Source organism: Miniopterus natalensis, chromosome 11 (genome assembly GCF_054644295.1).
Source record: "Miniopterus natalensis isolate mMinNat1 chromosome 11, mMinNat1.hap1, whole genome shotgun sequence".
NCBI classification, from domain to species: Eukaryota; Metazoa; Chordata; class Mammalia; order Chiroptera; family Miniopteridae; genus Miniopterus; species Miniopterus natalensis.
In genome coordinates this window covers 77,241,539-77,258,081 of record NC_142091.1, presented here as the reverse complement: position 1 = coordinate 77,258,081, position 16,543 = coordinate 77,241,539, and the positions used below count along the sequence as shown (strand labels likewise).

Sequence of the window (16,543 nt, the reverse complement as noted above, 5' to 3'; positions counted from 1 at the left end):
CACAGGTGCCGACAAGGGGCTGGGGGCAGGGAGGCCACCCGAGGGCAGCCAAGGCGGGAGCGTCTCCTCCACGGGCCTGCGGGCCGACGCCAGGGAGCCGGGCCCTGACCCGCGGAGGGGAGGGAGAGGGCGGGCGCGTGGAGTGCGGAGGGAGCCCGTGGCTGTCGGACCCGGCGAGGTCCTTGGTCCCGTCACGAACCCCCGGAGGGCTGAGCAGGAAGGTGAATGTGCGGAGGGATGGGAGGCACAGGTCACCCCAGGGCCCGGGCTCTGCTGCCCCGGCAGGAAGGGGCTGTGGGACCCAGCGGCTCTGAGCCCACAGCCCCCACGGGGCCCCGTGATGCCCTCCCCCTTCGCCAGCCTGTACGTGGTCCCCCTGATGCCCGTGGCTGGTTCCAGGCTGTCCTGTGTCCCTGCCTCTGGGCCCTGGGAAAGCTGGTGCTGTCCCCTGGCTGTCCACAAACAAGGCCTCACAGACACCAGGGGGCGCCCACGGACCACACAGCCGCTCTCGGCCGGCTCCCCACGTCCCTCCCTGCAGAGGGCCTGGTCCCCGCCAGGAGGAGACAGAGAGCAAGGGCGAGGTGACCGCTGTGCTCCGGGAGGCCTGCGAGGGGCCGGCCACTCAACTGTCCTTCCCTGTCACCTTCAAAGCGGCCACTGCTGTCCCCACTGCATAAATGAAGAAACTGAGGGTCAGAGGAGGCTCAGGATTGCCCAAGGTCACACGACTGGTGGGAGGCCGGGGGTTCCACAAGGGCCTGGACCTCACCCCATGGCCTGTCCGGGTCCCGGGTCCTGTTAAATCCTGGGTGTTGCTGTCCCTGGAGGTGAAAGGCAGGATGGGAGGGCCTGGTCCAGGGAGATCCATGGACACCCCCTCCCTGTGTCTCTGTGAACACCCCCTGGGGCTTTCAGAGCCAGGAAAGCATCTGGGGCAACATCAGGATCAGGAGGAGCCCCCCCCGCCCCAGTTCACATCCACCTGGAACCCCGGAATATGAGCTTATTTGGAAATTAGGTCTTTACAATGTAATCAAGTTAAGACGGGGTGGTGCCGGTCTAGGGTGGGCCTGATCCAGTGACTGGTGTCCTGTAAGGACAAGGGAGAGGACGTGGAGACACAGACACCGGGGAGAAAGGCCACGAGACAATATCTAGGGACAGTCGGAGCCAAGGGACACGGAGAATGCTGGCAGCCACGGACGCGGGAAGAAGCGCGAGGGACCCTCTGAGCCTTCAGGGGAGTGTGGCCCTGGGACACCTTGACGCAGAGATCTGGCCTCCAGACTGTGAGACACAGGGGTCTAGTTTCAGAGCCCACAGTTTGTGGTCCTTTGTCCCCGCAGCCTTGGCAACGGACCCAGGCAGCAAAGACAGGCTCCAGGTCTGGGCCCAGGACCCTTCTAGTGCCCTTTGACTCACAGAAACAAGGGCTCTGCTGTTTTCCAGGGAACAGGCGACTGTGAACTAGGAGAAAGTGCAGAACTGGGACCCCACCGAGGCTGCTGCAGGGTCGAACTGACAAATGCAATTCCCCAAAGAAAGGGGCACAGATGGCAGCCAGCAAGTGATGGTGCCCAGCAACTCCCCTGACCCCTGACCCTGGCGGATATATAAAGGCCCCTGGCCCAGGAGGCTCCACACCTGACCACCCCCCCTCTCTGCCGGCTCCTCTGACCTGCTCCACCCTCAACCACCGGAACCATGAGCTGCTGTGGCTGCTCCGGGGGCTGTGGCTCCAGCTGTGGGGCTGTGGCTCCAGCCCTTCCCCAGGTCCAGCCTCCTACTGACCTTCCCTCTTGTCGCCCCCCCGCCCCCATGTCCCACTTGAGCCAGCCCCACAGTGAGGTCAGAGCTGGGGGATCTGAGTGGCAGCCGAGACTCCTGGTGTCCCGCTGGGCCTGCGGTGACTTAGCGCAGGTCCAGCGCCCACCGCCGAGTCCTCGCGGTGCTCTGCCTGCGGCCTTCACCATTGGATCCTGCTCCTGTGGTGTCTGCATTCGGGTTTTCTGGGCCCTTTCTGAGTCTCAGGCTCCCTGCTCCCCCGGGGGCACAGCAGCAGGGAGATAAAGACCTTTGCTGCTGGAGTTCATGTCTGGGTGGGGTGGGCTCCTCCAGAGACCCCTGAGGTCGGCCCTGCTGTTTCCTGCCCTTTACAGCGGCTGAGCCCCGGGCACAGAAGGGCACACACCTGGGCAGGCGGCACAGAGGGAACTATCACCCTCGGTGGGGCTGCAGGTCCTGCTGGGACCACAACCAGATGCTCAGCCAGCACCCAAGGCCTCAGTTGACAGCAGAATCCGGGAGGGCTCGGCAGAGGCCAAGGTCTCAGGAGCGTGCGCTCTCTGTGCTGGGAGACGGGCATCCTACCCACGATGCCTCCGCACACAGGGACCCCGATGGCCCGGGAGGCACCCACCGACTCTCAGTACCTCCGGGGCTCTCCAGGCGCACAGGCTCGGTGGGGACGCATTCGTTCCGAGAGGCACAGGATCAGGGACTGGCGTTCAGCTTCCTCCCGCGGCCCCCGAGGCCGCCTGGGTGTGGGGAAGGCAGACCGCTGGTGGCCACTCGACCTGGACCTGGGATGCCCATGCCTCCCGTGGGCTGGCCGCAGGCCCCCCTCCCTGCCCCGAGTCACATGGGTGCCACGCAGCAGGAAAGCCCTGGCGTCCCCAGCATTGCGGGCTCTGTGGCTACACACTGTGCGGGACACTGGCAGCTCAAGGAAGGTCCTGGGCTGTAACTTGGCCCTGCCAAGGCCACTGCCCTGTGCAAGCCACCCACCCGGAGGCCGGAGGGGTCAGGAGGGTCAGAGGGCTGAGAGCCCATCCCCAGAAGCCCCGCCTTCCTGCCTGGATGCCTGGTCGTGGCACCGCGGTCCCATTTTAGATGAAGGGTCACGTGGAATGAGGGGCCCTGAATGGACGATGCCCCCGGGGTACAGGGTCCTCACGGCCGCCCATGAGCCTCAGGGACCAGCTCTCAGGACTATGAAAGAAATAATATAAACAGAGCCTTTCAACACGGAGGCGGAGCTGTGAGCCCAGAGGGTCTGCCTTGCGCGTCTCTCCTCAAACCTCCGGATATTAGAGCAAAATAACCTTTGCTCGGGGCCCAGGCAGCACTGTGTCCCAAACAACTGCTTGCAAAGATGACAGAAAAGCAGGTACAATGACCACTGGGCCAGTGACCACCAGACTGATGACCACCAGGCCAATGACCACGGGGCTGGGGACGATGGGACTGATGGCCACCAGACTGATGACCACCAGGCCAATGACCATGGGGCCGGGGACGATGGGGCCGATGGCCACCAGACTGATGACCACGGGGCCGGTGACCACTGGACTGAAGGTGAAAAGTGTAGTTTAGGTCCAGCGTCACCCTGCCACTTATCGGCGGTGACGACAACGCCTCCTTCTGTGGATGCCGTGGTCCCCCCCCCCCCCCATGGATGCCACTGCCTCCTGCTCAGAGGCCGACTGGGTTTCTCCCCAAGTCACTGGCCCTTGAACAGCTTTTGTCTCTTATCTCAAATAAGCGCTAGTTGCTGCTCCCTTTGCGAGTCTCCAGCCTGCCGGCCTCCCCGTCGGGTCGTGGGCTCTGCAAACCTTCCCAGTGGCCTGAGTCAGTTCCTTAAAATAAGCCTCTTTCTCTCGGGTCACATCCTGTAGGCTCTGGGCTCTCTCTGCACAGCCCGGCGGGCACACTGCCCCGTGGCTGTGGGATACCCCCCCACGGACGCGTCTGGGCCACGCGGGCGGATCCAGCCCTCCCGGTGCCCCCGTAGGACAGCGGAGGCCAGAGGCCAGCAAGGGACTCAACTGAGCAGTCCTGGGAAGGACACCTCCCCGCGGAAAAGCCCCACATTTAACCTGTGCGGGTCCCCCACGTGCAGGGCCCACACCGGGGCCTGGGCCGAGCCGGGTGCTGCTGTGCCCCACGGCCTCCTTCTGTGGGGAGCGGGCTGCCAGGGCTGCCAGGAGGCCACGGACGCTATGAAACAATAAATCGCCCCCACGAGAGGCCGCCAGCTTCACTGAAAGGCGGGACGGAGCGAGAGGGTGAGTCCTCTGGCCCCAGGAGTCCCGTGTCCCACATGCCTCCGTCTTCCCTGCTGGAGCCCTGGGCGGGAGCCAGGGCGTAAATTCCCAGGGAGAGGACTCCTGCTGGCATCGCCTGATAGACGTGGCGTTTCCAGACCCGAGTTCTCCACTGGACACGTTCGGGGCTAGAAACACAAGATGCAGAGCCTGGAAAGCCCCCTGGCTTAAAAATGTAGTCACTGGGCCGATGCTTCAACCACCGAGCCACACGGTCGGGGCCAGAACTGTTTTCAGGACGGTTCTGGGAACTAAGAGCCTGGCGCTCACGGAACCTCCTGTCGGCTAGTTCATCAGTCCCAGTTGCCCCGGTGGCTTCCTGTTTACTCAGGGTTCTCACCTGTCCGAGCTGCGGGCCTGCGCTGCCTCCGACGGGCCCCGGCCGGCCGCTCCCTCCGCACACCTTCGCTCCGCCTACGGCGCAGTCCCGGCCGAAAGGCCCCCTGGTCCCCTGTCCTGCAGAGCGGACAGACCTCCTGGGTTAGAAGCAGACTTTCCCATCGGAGTCGGCGGGGGTGCGACACTGAGCCCTGGCCCCCCCAGGCAGTGTCTGAATGGGGTCCCAAAGCCTCCAAATCGTCTCCCCCCCCCCCCAGCCATGCAGGGGACAGGAGGCTGAGCCCATCAGTGCTGGGCAGGAATTTTATTGAAAATTCACAGGTACAGGAGCTCTGAGCAGGGTCTCAGCTTGGAGGAGGCTGGGTCAGGGAGGGTAGAGGGAGTCCCCAGATGCCGGCAGCCCCCATACTGGGGAAGCTCCCACAGAAGCCCTTCTTGCTGGGTGTCAGGTGGGAGGGGCCCAGGAGCCTGGGTGAGGGCGCAGGAGGGCGGGGGTGCAGCCACTGGAAGCCAGGGGGCGGCAGCCCAGGGAGAACCCGGGATCCCAGAAGCAGGCGGAGGACCAGGAGGCGGAGGGGTGGCTGCACGTAGCTGGCTGCCTGCCCCCTTGCTGTGCAGAGCTGCTGCCGGCCTTGCTGCCCGGGTCACGGCCTCAGGGGCCCAGGGCGGCCGCCCCGCTCTGCCCGGACTGCGGCATCCGCGTCCCATCAGTCAGGAAAATGAGCCCTTCCCAGCCCCCCGTCTGCGCGGCGGGGCCTCAGTAGTCGGTGAGTGGGTACCGCAGGAAGATGAAGACCAGGATGATGCAGGAGGCGGCCAGGGCGGAGCTGGTGATGTTGAAGAGCCTGGCGGTCTTGGCATCTTCCACGGCTCCGTTCAGGTCGTTGAGCAGCTTCTTGTCCCGGACCTGCAGCCACAAAGGAGGAGTGAGCGAGGAGCGGACCCGGCCAGGCGGGAGGGCGGAGAGCAGAGCCGTCAGCTCCCCATTCCTGCCGGCCAGTTGGGGTCCCGCAGGACGGTGTCCCCGCCGCGGGCAACATGCTGCAGTGTCAGGGGCGAGGGCACTGCTCCCAGATGTACCCTCAGACGGTCTATAAAATAAATACTGTGCGTTTACAGACGGGGAAACGGAAAAGGCGAATATGGTAAAATGTTACCATCGGGGCATCTGGGTTAAAGGCATACGGGATTCTTTGTATCTTTTTAGTCTGATTTAAAATAAAACACCTGGTTAATAATACTGCTCTGTACTTGAAAGTGGCTACAAAAATAGATCTTAAGTGTTCTTACCACCAAAACAACAAAAAAAAGATAATCACATCATTTGATGGTGAGTTAACTAAACCCTCAGGGAAATCATCTCGATACATTGTATACCCTACACCTGCGCCTGTTACTGTTACATGTGTCAGTTACCTCTAACTAGAGAGGAAGCTGGTCTCAGAGAGAGGCCACGATTGGATGATGTGTGTCCTTGATTGATGGGTCCCAGCTAATTTGAAATTAACCGGGGTTCCCCGAGGATGGACACCACACACAGGGCGAGCAGCAGTCCCCAGGGCTCTGGGAAGGGGCTACTGCGGTGAGGGAGAGGGTTTCTCTCTGGAAGTCCTGGGCGGCAGTGGACAGAGGTGAACCTGAGAGGCAGGGGGATCTGAGGACAGCCCCCCCAGAACCCTCTCCTTTCACACAGACCAAGGGAGTGCAGGTCTGAGCTGCGAGCAGAAAGCAAAGGCTGGAGGAGGGAGGGGAGACAGGATGGAGACCTGGAGCAGCAGGAAGAGTATGTATTTGTGGATCAGCGGGGGGACAAACGGACAAAGGCAGGGGGCTGGGTTGAAGGAAGAAGGTGGGCAGACAGTTGGGGGACACTGATGGATGGAGGTGAGTGAGGAGAGACAGGAGAGAAGAGGAGACAGGACAAGCCCACGGTCCGTGTGTGGGTAAACGAGGTGGGCAAAGACGGTGGATGGACTAGTTAGTGGTGCCTGTCGGTAAGTAAAAGTGATGCAATAACAGGAAAACATGAATGCTCCTGGGGAGGAAACGGGCTACAAGAAGTATAAAGTAGACAGTTTGGGAAATGGGATGAAGCATGAACACTTGAGAAGAGAGGGTAGGTAAATATATTTTCATCAATAAATGGATTAATAAATTGACACATAGTTAACATGAGTAAGGGAAGGAGGGGAGGGGAGAGGAAACAGAAGGTGGGGAGATGGCATTAGAGAGGCAGGGACTAGGAAAGGGGTGGGTGTTTGAAGGAAGCTGACGGATTCGTGGATCGATGAATGAATGAAGGAACGAATGACTAGGTAAAACCACACATGGGGCAGGAGAATGGGCGCATGAAATAATAGTAAAAATTATAATAAAAGAAACAACTATGGGATGGAACGGCGTTAAGAGCATCACTTGATGTCACCTCGGTTAATCCTCTCGATGACGCTTTGAGGTAGGTCCGTCCCTGTTTCCACAAGGGGGGAAACTCAACACGGATGGATGTGGTTTCTTACTCAAGGCTCCAGGACTCAAACCCGTGTTGTAAGCCAGAGCCACCATGTACGCTGGGGTGTGGAAGACAGATGAGTGGGTGAAGAGAGAGCTGGTGGGTCATTGGGTGGATGAGTCGTTGGAGCAGGAACAATGGGAAGGAGAAATGAGAGGCATCGAAAAAGACCAGTGAGAGCAGTAGGGGGGTGCATGGGTGGGGCACACATGGATAAGTGAGGCCCAGTTAGAAGAGCAGTGGGGAGAAGGGATGGTGCACGGCCTGAAGGAGGAATGGAGGCATTGACATGTTGGGTTGGATGATGGGATGGAGTCGGTAAGCAAAATGGGGCAAGTTACTGAGAAAGTGAGGTCAGATGAATAGTTAAGTGAATTTATATTTAAGATAGGTAGGGATGGAATGGGGAGAGTGGGGAACGGAGGAGAAAGCTTAATGAACATGTAAAAACATGGATAAATGGATGGATGCATAGACGGATGGATGGGTGGGTGCGTGGATGGATGGACAGATGGATAGATGGATGAATGATGGGTGGATGAATGGATAGGTGTATGAATGATGAATGGATGGTGGAGGATGGGTGGATTATGGATGGTGAATTATGGATGAAGGGTGGGTGGATGGAGGGATGGATGGGTGGTAGATGGACAGATGGATGGATTATGGACGGATGAGGGATGACGGATAGATGGATGAATGAATGATAGATGACATGGAGGATGGATGATGATGGATTACAGAGGGTGGATGGTGGATGAATAAATAGGTGGTGGAGGATCGATGGATGATAAATGATGGATTATGGATGCTGGATGGTGGATGGATGGTGTTGATGTTCTGACAGGAAGGAATGGGCAAATACGTATACACAAAAATAGACAAAGTATCCTCCCTCCTAATCTGTTCTTTGACTTCCATCGCCGGGAAGTCTCAGAGCTTCCTGGGCCCAAACTGAGCTGCCGCCACGTCCTCATTACCGCTGCTCCTCCCCTGTCACCATCCCTGCACTAGGTGAAGCCACAGGCTCTCTTGCCTGGACCACTGCCCAGGCCCCTAACTCCTCTCTGACTCTGGGCTTCTCCCATCCCTTCCTCCACACTGGCTGCAGACCTCACAGCTCTGATCACACCTTTCCCTTCCCTTCTGTGTTCTCCATGGGACAAAATGCAAACCTCCGCAGGTTGTCCCAACCCTTCACTGCGCGCCTTCAGCCTGCCTTTCCATGACCATATTCTTCTGCTCCCCACAGAGGTGGGGGCCTTGCTGTTCCCCCACATTGCCTCACCCTAGTGTATGTTTTCTTCATCGGGAACACCTGTCCCCTCATCCATCCTTCAAGGCCCCTTGGAAATGCTGCCTTGTCCCGGGAGTGTCCTGCACCAACCCCACCTCCCCCTCAAGTGCTTTTTCTGAAACTGGGCTGCTCATTCCATTTGCCATGTGTCCTCTGTCCATCTGTCCATTCAGCCAGCACTCTGTGACCCCTAGGCTGGCCAGCCCTGTCTTGGACACTGATGCAGGAAGAAGAAGGGACAGGTCTGGTGGGTGGACAGCCATGGCTGGAGTGGGGTATCTGCTGGGGAAGGGGCTCAGCCAGAAGGAGTCACTGGAATCCTTTGCAGAAGAGGGACCCGGAGCCCTCGGGCTGGGGGAGCAGCACACCTGAGATGTGCTTATGGAATGGCAGGGGGTGGGGGCGTTTGCTGAGGCCGAGGGGGGCACTGTAATGGATCTCGGAGGGCCTTCAATGCCAAGACGAGGAGTCGGGTCTTCCTGCAGTGACAAGGGGGCAGTGGCACAGGTGGAGACCTGCTGTCTGTCTGCCTCCGCAGGACGCGGGGCTGAGCAACATCAAGCCGCACCCCGCATCCCAGACCCAGCCTGCAAAGAACTGAGCGGACCAGCGTGGGTGGAGGGCCAGGCAGTGGCTTGAAGGGTGAATAACAGACGGGGCAGGCAGGCGGGATGGATAAACAGACGGGGCAGGGACACGACCTTTATTCATACCCACAGATTGCCAGCCTCTGCCCTGCCCACGTGTGTTTACGTGAGTGTTGTTTTGTTTCTGTTTGATTTGTGAATGTTGAAGGGATGGGCTCAGTGAAGCAAGGTGGCATCTCGAGAGCTCACTGCTCTCAGGGGACCGAGCTGAGGATGTGGCCATGGCCTCCTGACCCAAGTCTGTCGGGCGCCTTGGAAATGCCCGTGACTGGCTGCAAATGCGGTGGGTGTAGGAGGCCAGGAGCTGTGCAGCTGGATGGACAGATGGATGAATCCCGGGCGCGAGCCCGAGTCGGCCGGCACTGTCCTCTACCCCGCGCGGGGCAGCTTACCTCGCGCGCCCCTCCCAGGTCAGCCCCGGCCTCTCCACCTTTGCTGCCCTCCGGGGAGAACTCAGGGAGCAAGCCCAGGGTGGAGGCGCCTGGGCTCCCTTCTGCCCCTCAGGAGCACCCACTCTTACCCTGTGCAAAGCCCGCACCACTCGGAAGCCCATGACCTACCTACAGCCCACAGCAGATGGGCCTGCCCACGCCAGCCGGCTGCCCGAGCCGGGCCAAGGGGAGGAAGGGACGCTCCGGACAGGAGCCCGTGCGGCTGGACCCATATCCACAGGCTGTGGGCACCAGGGGAGGCAGAGCTGAGGTCGGCCTGGCAGTTTCCACCCCCAGCTCCCGGGGACCGTCCCCTTCGCTGCCTCTGCAGCACACACAGGCACACACATAGCACTCACACACGCACACCGTACACACACGCACACACATGTGAGCACACACGCACACTCATGCTTTATGCACTCAGCGCACACACACATGCACACACACGCACCCCCCCACATGCACACACACACGAGCACACACACACAGCACTCACACAGACACACACACTCATACTTTATGCACTCAGCGCACACACACATGCACACACACACGCACCCCCCCACATGCACACACACACGAGCACACACACACAGCACTCACACAGACACACACACTCATACCTTATGCACTCAGTGCACACACACATGCACACACACACGCACCCCCCCACATGCACACACACACGAGCACACACACACAGCACTCACACAGACACACACACTCATACTTTATGCACTCAGCGCACACACACATGCACACACACACGCACCCCCCCACATGCACACACACACGAGCACACACACACAGCACTCACACAGACACACACACTCATACCTTATGCACTCAGCGCACACACACACACGCACACACACGAACACTCACCCCTACATGCATGCACATACTCAGGCACGCACATGCGCACTCCCAAATAGATGCACACGTATGCGTTCACACACCGCGCATGTATAATTATACATATGCACACTCACATCTACACCACTCGTGCACACATGCATGCACACTCACACACATGCACACTTACACCTACATGCACACACACGCTCACACATAATGTACTCACACATTTTCACACACACCCCTATACACACCTGAACACACACAGGCACACACGCTTACATACTCACACATATGCATATACACATTCATGCTCACACACATGCTCACACATATGTACACACACACCACTCATGCACACATGCTCATACACACAATTACACTCACACATGCACGCACACTCACCTCTAAGAACACACACTCATGCTCACGCACAATGTGCTCACACACATGTACGCACACACTCACTCCTACACACATTCACTCACACACATTCACTCACACACATTCACTCACACAACACAGATCCCACACGGGAAGTCCAGGACCAGGTACACAGGCCTGAACACGAGGGGCGAGGGGGGATCGGTGACGATGAAGCCGAGGGAGAGTCGGGGGAAGGGAAAGCCAGGTGGTCAGGGTGTGTGGTGCGGGGGGCGGTGGGGTGGGGTGGGGACGGGGCTCACAGATGCACAGCGGCAGAGCTGTCCCAGCCCTCCCACCCGCCAGCCTCTCCTCGCCCGGCAGCCCCACGTCCGGCACCTATCCCACCCCCGCTGTCTCCGCCTTTCTGGTCAGACACCATCAACGAAACCCCGCTGACCTTGGACACTGAAATCTGGGGAGACGGATGATCCGGCCAGACCTGGGCCAAGCCCTCCCCGGACGACAGGGGGCTGGGGCGGGGAGGGGAAGGAACCTCTTCCCGCGGGTGGGGCTCTCTGTCCTTACACACGGCCGTCTGGGTCTCTCCACCCCAAGTGTGAGCTACCACAGCTTCCCTCCTGTGATCTGTCCCCACCTTGCCCTGGGGGGGCTGTCTGCTCCGGCCCCTCCTCTCTCAGCAGCGAGGGGCTCTGGACGTCCACCCACCTGGGCGGGAGGTGGGCTCCGAGTGCGCACGGCTCTCCCCCGGCTCCCGGCCGCCTAGACAGACTGTCTAGAACCGTGTGTAGGGAGGGGAGGCGGAGAGCTGTGACCGGTGACCAGTGTGTCGTGGCCGCCCTCCAAGTGTCTGCCTGGTGTCGGATTCCCCAGCGAGGGGCCTGGACCAGGTGTCAGCGGTCCCTGCCTTCGCCCTCCTCGCGTCAGCAGGGGGGGACCCCAGGGCCTCTTCACCTCCATGCCGCTCCGTCCCCATAAGCCTAGGGGCAGCCGTGTCCAGGTCTAATTCCCACATCCCCCAGCCAGAGGACAGGACCCTGAGCCCCAAGTCCCACCCCACCGACTACGCTGGCCACATGGAGAACCTGGCCCTGAGGGCCCCGAGCCCTACCAAGACACCCGAAGCTTCCCAGCCCGGCACGGGGAGGGCGGCCGGGGCTCGCCGCGTCCCTCTGTGTGGTCTCCTGTCCCATTGCTCAGCCACACGGGGCTTCTCGGGGAGGGTGGGACAGAGGCGCAGCCAGGGCCGCCCCGCCCGCCCCGCCACTCACTTTGAGGGAGTAGGCCAGGGCGATGAAGCCCAGGCAGCAGAAGTTGAGGTAGACGAAGTTGAAGATGGACCACAGGTAGTAGTCGTTCACCTCGCCCGTGTCCGGGTAGACCTCGATGACCGCCGTGGGGTTCGTCATGGTCTTCTTCTCCGCAAGGTGCTTGCAGACCTGGGGGGCGCCGGCGGCCCGCACGCTGTCCGTCTTGCCACTCTTGGCCTCCATGGGGAACAGGGTGGGCGCCATGGGGGGCGAGGCCGAGGGCTCGGGGGCCGGGGCCGCCGGCGCCTGCAGGGCAGGGGGCTTGGACACGCAGGCGAAGCAGCCCTTGGGCGAACCCGCCGGGGGCCGGGGAATCCAGAAGGCCCCGTCCAGGGGCACTCGGGCTTCCTGGGCGCCGTCCGTGGTGCTGGCCGGGGCTCCCAGCGGGGCTGGGCACTGGCAGGGGCCCTGGGCCTGAGGGGAGGGAAGAGGAACAGCGCGCTGGGTCCCCCCTGGCTCCCCGCAGCATCTCCCCTGCAGCCCCACGGCAGCCCCGAAGGAGCTGGAAATCCCCAGCGAGGCAGCCAGCTGCCCTGCCCGGCTGCCACCTGCCTCCCCCACCGCCCAGCGGCTGGCAAACCAAAGCCCTTCACAGCAGCCTTGGCACGAACATTGGGGGCTTTTCACGGCTCTGCCATCTGCGCACAAACATTGCCCCGCTGGCAGACACAACAGCGGCAACCCCCACACAGCCAACAAGGCCCCGACTGACGGGCGTTGCGATAAACCCCGCGCGCCAGCGCCCCAGGGCCCCTGGGGCACACGCAGGGCACGGGACCCACAATGACGCTGCCTCAGCCGCGACCTGGCAGCGCGCAGGGCCGTCTGGACACCTGCAGCCGGATCCCGCTGACACATCGGCCCAAACGCCGCCGCGCGCCGGGCTCCCCGGACCCCGCGCGCCCAGCGCGCCCCGCGCGCCCCGCGGTGGGTGCCGCCAGGTCCACGGCTCCGCACCGAGACACGCAGCGCGGACACGCACAGGGGCCCGGCGGGGACACCGTCGCCCGAGGCTGCGGGGGGAGGGGGGCCCCAAACCCGCGCGCAGCGCCGTCCCCGCCCCCAGCCCCGGCCCCGCGGCGCCCGGACCCCGAGCGCGCGCACCCGCGGGCGCCACCCGCCCTGTGCCACAGACAGACGCGCAATGTCACTCGGCGAAGCCAGCGCTTCTCCAGCGCGGCACCGGCGCGCCCGCTCCCCGCGCCACCCGGGGGTCTGCGGCCGGCCGAGCCCCCCCCCCGCCAGGCCCCCCCGCCGCAGGCCCCCGACCGCGCCCCGCCGCTTACGGGCGATCCTGGGCCAGGGGCCGAGCCCTGCGCTCCGTCCGCGAGTCCTCCCGCCGTCCCGCGGCCGCGGTCTGTCCGGCCGCGGTGCGTCCCGGCGTCCCAGCCTCGGGGCGGGGAGCGCGCGGGGCCCGTGGCGCTGCCTCCCCGCGCCCTGCGCGCCCTGCGCTGCGCCAGCCGGGCGGCTGCGGGCAGAGCCTGACTCACGGCCGCCTCCCGCCTCCTCCGGGCCCGGGAGCCCGACCCTCGGGGTGCGGGGAGGCCAGGGACGGACAATCCCCTCCCCCGCGACCGACCGGCGCCTGCGCCACCCCGTCCCTGGGACCCCAGCCCGCCTCCCTCTGCTGAGCCCCCCCTGGGCTCCCCCGGCTGTCCCCCGAAGACCCCCTTCCTCCCCTGCGCGCACCGGCGGCCACCTGAGCCTCTCTCGGGCCCGTGTCCTTGATCTGACCCCGTGCAGCCCCCCAAGTGCAGTCCCTCTCCGGGCAGGAGGGATCTCACCAGGCCCTCCCCGAGTGGCACCCCTGCGCCATCCTGTCCCTAACCGGCGGCCACCCTCACAGCTCCATCTTCCTAAACCCACCAAGTCCAGGCCCCAGCACGGCCTGTCTCTCCTGAGCCCACCCCTGTCAGGGCTCCTACCTCTCCTTTCCCCAAACCTGACCCCCCCACACCGGCTGGGAGCCTCTGAACCCCACCCTTGCTAATCCAGGTCCGTCACAGAACCCAGTCTCGGAGCCCATGACCTCTGGCCGGTGGGTCCCTCTGCCCATGGGGCCGGCTGTCCTTCAGCAGGTCCTAACGACAGTCTTCTGGGAACTCAGTCCCCTCAGGGGCCCTCGCCTCTCTGTGAGCCTGGCCTGTCCCACCTGGGTCCCATCCCCGGCAGTTGCTCTGTCCCCACAAGTCACTTGCCCTGCCCAGCGCCTGCCCAGCACAGCCCCAGTGCCTTCATCGGCCCCACCATGCTCACTGCCTAGAGCTCTCACTTGTCCCCAGCTGAGCCCCATTCTGCAAAAGCCCCAGTGATCCCCTCCATCCTGGGGAGCCCCCCTTCCAACCATGAAGGTGCCTCTCTGAGTCTCGTCCCCTTTCCCACCACCGGCCCCCACCAAACCCACACCCTCCAAAGCCCCTGCCCCCATGAAGTGTGACAACCCGTTGGCCTCTCATGTCCCTCCAAGCCCCTGTCCACCCAGAGGCTCCGGCCATGCTCGGAGCATTTCCTCCCATGAAGCCCCCTTTCCCTCTGACCCTCTCAGCCTGTCCCCCCTTCTCCCCACGACCCTCTCTCCCCTGGGCCTGTGTCCTCAGGGTCCCCTCTCTCCTCGGAGTGCTGCGTGCCTCTGCCTGGTCCTCTCTGAACCCCCTTCTCTAGGGAACTGTGTGTGTTCCCTATCCTGGGACAGGTGCCACCCCCTCTCCGAGCTCCTCCCCTGCCCAGCCCTGGCACAGCCTCATCTACCCTTGTCAGGAGCCCGCAGCACAAAGACTTAAATGGTGTTGATAAAACCTGTGTGTGGGAGGGCTTCCCAAGCAGCACCCCCCTCCCATGCCAGCCACACCCTCTAGGAGCCCAGGCCCAGGGCCTAAGAAGGTATGGGGGCACCCAGACCTCTCTCCTGGGGCTGAGCCTCACCTAAGGTGCCCTCCCAGCATGCGTGTGGCCTGTGGTGTCCAAACTGGGCTTCCCCAGCAAGGCACTGCCTCACCTGTCTCAGGCTCTGCCCCGGCAGCCCTGGACAGGGGCTGCAGGTGCCACCAACGGGGCCTGATCTGCACCCGAGTCCACCTAGTCCTTGGGCAGCAGGCCAGGGGCACTGGCTCACGGGGGCCTGCTCCAGGTCACAGGGGGGTCAGGCCTTTCTCCCTCAGACCACCGTGAGGCTGCCTCTCTCTGAGGGCCCCACTGGCCTCCACCTGGGTGTCCTCAAGGCAGGGGTGTGGGGCAGGAAAGGCCACCCCTTCCCCTGCCCACAGGTCTGCTGGGTGGGTGCAGAGAAGGTCCCAGTGAGGAGCACCCTGATATTACCCACCTCCCAGAGACAGAGACTCAAGGCTAAGGGTGGGGTTGGGGAGGCTGGAACTGAGCCTGGGGTGGCCACAGGGCCGGGACTCTGAGCAGGAGCATCAGCAACTGCAGGACCTGGATTGGGGCTGGGGGCCCGGCCCCAGCGGGTGTCAGGGGGTCTGGTTGTGCTGGTCACCATGTTCCAGAGCAGGGACTACCAGCAGGAGGGTCACATGCACGGTGAGCTGGGGAGCTGGGGGCACTGTTCACGTGGCCCCACGAACAGTGCCAGCCTGGTGGGTGAGCCTGAGCGAGGGCAGAGGGGCCACCTCCCTCCCAGAGGCTCTGCCCTCAGCCTCTCAGTGAACAAAGGCTATGATGACACTGTCTCCCCAGAAGCCCTGCCAGGCGCTGCAGAGCCTTCCTGTCCCCTGCTCATGTTTCATGTGCAGAGAACACTGGGCATGTATTTGCTGGCTGCCTTGCCGTTCTGGTTAAATGTTCTTTAGAGAAGATGCCACCGAGGCTCGGCTCTGGGGTGCTGTCTCCCAGGCCCAAGGCAGCCAAAGCCCTGCAGGCTGAAAAGGAACCGGGACAGTTACAAATGCCACATGTGCCCAACCCTACACCTGACGGGGCTGGGCTCCAAGCCAAGAGTCCCAGAGGGAGTCCTGCCCCATCACCAGGTGTTCAGACTCCTACTCATCCCTCAAAATCTCCTGGCTGTACAGTAGCACCTGGGCAAATGTTCCTGCCCCTGACTCCTCCATAGAGGCCATAATTGGGGTGCGGGGGTGGATTCCTAACTCGGCTCCCTGAGCCCTGTGATCCCGGGTCCCCAGGTGGGCCCAACACTGCTTGGGATGCACATGGAGAGGCCGCTTCCTGAGCTGGCAACAAGCCCAGCTGGGAGGCAGGCTGCCCCCACACAGGCTCCCTTCCTAGGCCCAAGTGGGGTGTGCAGGGGTATTGGGGAACACTGGGGGCCCTGTTGCTGGGGTCTCCTCCCAGGGCAGGAACATGTCCAGGAAAGTCTGGCGCTCACCAGAAAGCCTGCTAGCCCCACCCTGCGGCCTCAGGCCCAGGCCACATCCTGCTGGTCACTGCTCTAGGCCTCGGTACAAGCCAGCTCCCGCCAGCCATGTGGCAGGGCAGCTAGCTCAAGCCTCCACGGTTCCAGTTGCAGGGCATCTCCAAAGAGTGCCCCTCCCCAAGCCCCCAAAATGCCGGCATCTCCCAGCCCCTCCCCACGCCCAGTCTAGACCCACCTGCCTCACCAAGCACAAAACATGCCCACACAAAGAGAGAGCCCCAACAACTTTATTTTCATGTCAACTTTGGCTCCCGGCCACTCCAGAAGGG

The 16,543-nt window shown here is 62.4% G+C and overlaps 1 protein-coding gene across 1 annotated transcript; it reads right to left on the bottom strand.

The window, feature by feature from the left end:
- Positions 1-5,183: 5,183 nt before the first annotated feature.
- Positions 5,184-12,539, bottom strand: IFITM10 (interferon induced transmembrane protein 10). The gene is made up of 3 exons (XM_087822315.1): positions 12,495-12,539; positions 11,849-12,301; positions 5,184-5,355 (listed from the first exon to the last, which is right to left on the bottom strand). Exons 1-3 carry the CDS (start codon positions 12,537-12,539, stop codon positions 5,206-5,208), a joined length of 648 nt encoding a protein of 215 aa, XP_087678441.1. The 3' UTR covers positions 5,184-5,205.
- Positions 12,540-16,543: the final 4,004 nt, after the last annotated feature.